The 6,000-nt window shown below is 55.1% G+C and overlaps 1 protein-coding gene across 4 annotated transcripts in view; it reads right to left on the bottom strand.

Annotated features, from left to right (window-relative positions):
* CELF5 (CUGBP Elav-like family member 5) overlaps positions 1-5,707 on the bottom strand; it is a 40,104-nt gene extending 34,397 nt beyond the window's left edge. For 2 of the 4 annotated variants that reach the window (XM_054174792.1, XM_054174791.1), the window contains exon 1: positions 5,363-5,707. In XM_054174792.1, coding sequence (XP_054030767.1) covers positions 5,363-5,645 — 283 coding nt within the window. In that variant the 5' untranslated portion in view covers positions 5,646-5,707. The remainder of the gene's footprint in view (positions 1-5,362) is intronic. The other 2 variants (XM_054174793.1, XM_054174794.1) reach the window with 2 other exon arrangements.
* Positions 5,708-6,000: the final 293 nt, after the last annotated feature.

Here is a 6,000-nt window from a genome sequence, read left to right on the forward strand (position 1 = left end):
ATTTAGTGGGAATAAAGGAGAGAGACTCCTCACACAGGGACAGAGTTATTATGCAAACCACTGTCATCATGGCAGAGCAGGGATTTGGAAAGCTCAGCATCAATCCAAAAAAAAGTGCCATAAATCCCCTCCCTAGAGCCTTCCAGTCCTTCTCTTCCCTCCAGCAAAGGCAGCTCAAACCACTGCTCACGGTATAGGTGCTCAGGTATCTGTACCTAGAGACAGCAGTCCCTGGAGACAGAAGCATCCTGCAGCTACGGAGCCTGAAAATGTCCCGCTCGAGCCTCCTGGTTTCACTCCCAGGGCAATCCTTGCTGCTGCTGCTCTGCTCTTAAAGGACATTTGCTCAATAGGAGCCACCTTGTCCTCCCTCCCTTCACTCCAGCATGAAACAGCACTCAAGTAGCCTCTAATAACACTGTGTCTGGGCTGGACAGGGACAAACAAGCCTACAGGCACAGGACAGCCCTTGTCTGCTGCTGCATCCCTGAGCTCTCCACATCTCTCAAGCTTTGAGAACATTCAGCTCGTTCATTTAATCTCATCCTTGCTTACCAAATGGAAGGAATCTGGGAGGCTGTGCTGGCTGGGGAAAGGAGGGAGCTAAAGAGATCAAATACATTGTTTGGAAAACACAATTCCTGTCCTCCACAGCCAGATGTTTTGGAGGTGGGACGGAGGAGTCAATTCTCTTCTCCCTGCAAAGCGCTGATCAGAAATGCAGAAAGGGGAGTTGCAGGCACACTACACTCGAAGCCTAAGTGAGTAAACAAATATTTGGGAAAAAGAACATTCCTGAAGAGACATTATCTCCTGCAAAGTGACTCTTCAGCTGCTCCTTAGCAGCACGCACTTCAGCAAGAAAGCGAAGCACCAGGCATTTTCTGCAGCCCTCCTGTGTCCCCTGCCCGAGCCCAGGTGCCTGAAGCTCCCAGAAACTCCAAAGGCTGAAGGAAAGCTCTTGTTTTCCCAGCTAAGGGAGGGTTTCTGTGCTGTGACAGGCTCCTGCCTGTCTTTCATGGGTTCTTCAGGCTCCTAAAAACTTTTGAGCCTGACAGATTGACCCAGGGATGGACTCAACAGTGAGGAGATGTCCACAGAGGTGCAAAGGGGCCTGCCACTCTCACTGGGTTTTCTCACTTCCACATTTCCTGCCTTAGTTCACAACAAACTCGGGCTGACAGGCTTATGACCCTTTGGGCACTTCTAACACCAAGTCAGTTCTGCCTGCTGAGACATGAGACAGGGTGTTAAAAACTGCTCAGGGTGTTAAAAAGCAACGGCCTCCAAGGTCCCAGGCATGGGGCCAGGCAGGTGGTGGGGATGAGCCATGCACAGGACAGGGAAGCAGAACAGCACCCAGAGCATTGGCTTATAAAATCAAGACACTACAAGCCCTAAATGGGGGGACTTGGACTGCTGGGCAGCGAGAGCCTGGACCCTCAGTGGCCATGGAAGCATCATCTGCTCCCTCCCAGAACTGAGTGACTCATCTCCTTTTATATGATTTTTTTTTCCCCTTGAGTCTGGGCTGTGATTGTTCTATTGATACAGCAAAGCACATATTAAAATCTGACCCCCATCTGCAGGGGGCCCAGATGATTAGAAATCCTCAGACCAGTTGTATTATGAATTGTGTAGCACCCACAGGCTGGACTGTAGTGATTCTGCTGGTAGGAATCCTGTGCCACCTTCATCATAAATTCTCAGCTACACTAATCATGAAAATTCTATTCAGAAAAATAGAAAGAAAGGAAGGGGGAGGTGGGGGGGGGGGGGAGGCTTAAAGTGTAAACTCTGACTTAGTGCCATCATCATTCTGCCAAGGATCTCTAAAGAATCTTTATGCCTCCTTAGTGTTGAGTGACACCACCCTACTCCCACTGGCTCAAGGAGGGTTTCCAGCTCCCTGTAAACAGAACCCAGCCCAGTTCCACTTGCAAGAGACTGCAGCAAAAGAAGAGGGAGGGAAGGGGGGGGGGGGGGGGGGAGGAAGAAGACGACACATTCTGTGCCTGATCCTCCCTACAAACCACACATCGACTCTGGGATTTATAGTCCCTTCAGATCCTAAATGTTACTCCAGACATCAGCAGCCTAAAGCCTTGAGCAAGAAAAAGCTGTCAGTGTGCAGAAGAGTGGGGTCTCTAGATTCAGCTTAGCATTAGAAATCACATCAAATACTTCAGCAGGGGAAGCATGGAGTCAGCGGGGAGCTTATCTACAAGCCTGCAGAAGCTGAGTCAAAACTCAGCTGCCAGTGAGGCAAGTGAGGCAGAGGGTTGTTTTTTTTCCTATTGCCTCCTTGTCCTTTGGAAAAGCCACCCAGCTGTCCACATGCTGTATGCTTCTCCACATGCCCTGGGAGAGGGCTGCTCCTGGCCCTGCCATTCCCCTCCAGCTCAGCATCTCACGCTCCGAAACCTCTTCGCTTTCTCCACTGCTAGGAAACCCATCTAGGAGACCACAGTTGACACTCATGGAGGAACTGCCTTCTGCCCAATCCTGCAACATAAGGCCAAAAATTTCCACTTGATTTTCCCTGCTTGGTCTCCTCCAACCCATTCCAAAAGCCTATTCAGATGTCTCCCTGCTTTTCCCATGAAAATATTAGCTTTAAGACAAACACTGCCATTAACATGCAAATGTATCTGTGATTAACATAAATAGAAAAACTGCCTCATGAATAATATTAGGAGGCTGGAACAGCATCAACCAGCAGTAGTCAGGTTGCTGAGCCATGGTCAGGCACTAAGAAAACCATTTTGTAACGGTGCTCGTGTTTCTGAGAGGCCTGAAGAGCCCTCCTCTGCCACCAGTGAATTCATCAGTTCTCAGCATCTGCACAGGGCACTCTTAGCTCTGGGGCTCTCAGACCCTGCAGCCCAATTCACACCTTCCTGCCCCTGGCAGGCCTTTCCCACCCTTCCCTCCTCCCTGGGAACAGAGGCAGCTGCTCAGATCCATGGCAAGCTGCAAGAGATTGCAAGAGGAGCTGCTGGGCTTCACCAGCAGTGCTGGCTCCTCACTCAACTGCTTCTCCCAATTTAGGGAAAGAAAGGCAAAAAAAGCAGATGGAAGCTGCAAGTGAGGTGTCAATCAGATCTCACTGCAGATCTGGGAACACAGGGAAGAGAAAACTGAATCTGCTGTTACAACTGCCCCAGAAAGATGGTGGCTGCTGTATGGCGCAGGAATGGGTGCAGAGTTATCCAGATCTGCCCAAATCCTCCCCTGAGCAGGGGCTGGCAAGGCCTGGCCAACTCTGTGCAGTGCTTCAGGCCACCATGGCTTCCAGGTGAGGCCTGGCATCCTCCAGGCCTGCTGATCCCAAGGGGAGCAGCAGCTCCTCACCAGGTTGGCCTTCTTGCATGGAGCCTAAGACAGTGCAGCCAGTCCTAGGGAAGGACGGGGACAGGGCAGGCTGGACTGGGGGTAGGGGGGAAGGGGGTCTCATTTCTTTGCTGCTTGCTAAACCCCTGCCCCATCCCTGTGGAGGAATGACTTCTCCAGGGAGGGAGACCACCAATTTCCAAACCAGACTGAGGGGCTACACATAAACCCATGCCACCAGAAAAGGAATCCCAACCTTTCACTTCATACACAACAGGGAGGGGACGACTGAAGGTGCATGGAAACAACAATAGGAGAACCTACACAGCTCAACAGCCTCTGCTGGGCAGAGCAGAGCAGCAACAACCACCTCTGACCAACACCTGCATCAGCTGAAAGATGACAAAACCAAAAGGCTATCTTTATTTTGCTGCAGGAATCCTGCATTTAACAGCAAGTTAACGTCACAGAGATCTGGCTAATACCAGTGCTGCCCCCTCTAATTTCCATATCTAAGTGGCAGATCCCTAGAATCTGTCTCCTGCCTGGAACCTAGGCTCAGACCACACAGTCTATATTTAATATGTCAACTGAAATGAAATGTGCAATTGCCTCTTGCCTCAGGCCCATTCTCCTCCTTACTGGGTTTGAAACCTAACAACTCCCTGTCAGATGGTAGCAGGTTTGGAGTCAGCCCCTTGCACACACCAGCACATGACATTTTAGGCGAGGTACGCCTGACTGGGACCTCAGAACCAAATCCAAACCAGCCCAGCTCCCACAGGCTTCCTTGAGGAAGTGTATTCCTTTTGTGCTGGGCTGAGATTTGGCCTTCTGTTTAAAAAACACAGTCTGGTGGTCATGGAGGTGTTGGGTAGAAGGGTTGGATTTGATGATCTTAAGAGATCTCTTCCAACCTGAACGACTCCATGATTATTTTTCTCTTCTCCCCTTCCCTCTCTGTTCAGTCTAGAACAATTCAGGTTGCCACAACACTCTCACTTTCTCTTACCTTTCCTCCTACATCTGAAATCAGAAGCATCAGGACCGAATGCAATTCACACTCCCTCCAGAGCACATCCACACCCGGCCCCATCATGAATCGGTTTAGGGCACAAAGGCCCAGGCTGAGCACTGACAGGTTTCAGGGTGCTTGCCGTAGGATCCCTTGCAGACTTGCTCTACCTGTGCCAGTGAGGGCTGCTGCAATCACTCTCTCAGATCACCCAGCAGCCGGGCTCGGTGAATTCCCATTCATGGGTGGAGCTGTGGTGAGCACAAGATCCCAAACACCTGCTGGAGGTGGACCAGAGCTGCTCCACAGAAGGAGTCAACATCTCGAACGCAAAGGCTTTTCAAAATACAGCTTTGCAATACCGCACCAAGTGCGGCCAAATAAGCCTCCTCAAACTTTTTAGCATTCACTAAAGGTCTGTCAGCAATGAAAGACCCCCCCGTCTACCCCAGTCTAGCATCAGGAAGGGCCCTGATCTCTCCGAAACGCCCCTGGCAGCAGCAGATTTGCGCCCGATACTCTTTGTTAGGAGGATCTGAAGCCTGTAGCCCCGTGCTCCTGCCTGGGTGTTGGTCCGAGAGCCCAGCGAGGGTGGCTGACGGCTCACCGAGGGCTCCCCTGCCAGCCTGAGCTCCAGCCCGCTCCGCTCTGCATCTCGCCGCCTTTGTCACAGCATCCCGCGTACCGCCGCCAGGCCCCGAGCTGCGGCGGGGTGCCGGGGCCGGGGAGACTTGCGTGGGCATGGTCGGGGGCCGCGGGGCTGTGGCGCGGGGACGCTGAACCCCACCCGAGCCACGGCGCCGAACCCCCTGCCCACGGGCACCGAGGATGCGGAGCCCTTCCCGGGCAGCGGATCGAGGGGTGGCGAGGCAGAGGCAGCCAGGCAGCGGCATCGCGTCGCGGCGGGTCACGCGTGGACCGACCCGAGGGCGGGCGGGGGCCGGTGGGACTCACCGCCCTTTGTGCACGCCCCGGGGAGCGATCCAGGCCGTGCCGTGGCGGGGCCGGGCTCACCTTTGTGCATGCCGGTGTAGCGGTCCTTGAGCACGGTGAGCTCGTAGATCTTGCCGAACTGCTCGAAGAGCGGCTTGAGGTCCTTCTCCTCCAGGTTGCGCGGGATCTGCCCCACGAAGAGCTTGATGGCATCCAGGTCCTTCATGCTGTCGGGCTGCGCGGGGGGCTCCGCGCCGCCGCTGCTGCTCATGGGGGAGGCTCGGCGCGGCGGCTGCGGCGCTGGCGGGAGCGGGAGCGGCGGCGGCGGCTGCCTCCTCGCCTCGCCCTCGGTGAGTCTGGCCATGCCCCGCGCCCGGCGCGGCTGCGGGCGGGCGGGCAGACGGGGGAGGCAGCGCGGCTGGGAACGGCCCCGCCGCCAGCGCCGCCGCCGCGGCGCCACAAAGAGCCGCGCCGCAGCGCCCCCTGCGGGCCCGAGCCGGCCGCCGGCAGCGGGGCCGGGGTCCCCGCAGGGGCTGGCCGGAAGGCGAAGGTTCTGGAGCGTCTCCAGGGGAGGAGGCGACGCGCTGAGGAGGTCCCCAGCGTGCGATAAGTTATCGGGGCAAGGAGAAGCGGCGTGCCTCGGTTACCGGTGGCTCTCGCCCTTATTGGAGGGGCGCAGCATCGGTGGGGAGCTGCCGCGTTAGAGACTACACTGGGAG

The sequence above is a fragment of the Dryobates pubescens genome, chromosome 31, assembly GCF_014839835.1.
Source record: "Dryobates pubescens isolate bDryPub1 chromosome 31, bDryPub1.pri, whole genome shotgun sequence".
NCBI lineage: Eukaryota > Metazoa > Chordata > Aves > Piciformes > Picidae > Dryobates > Dryobates pubescens.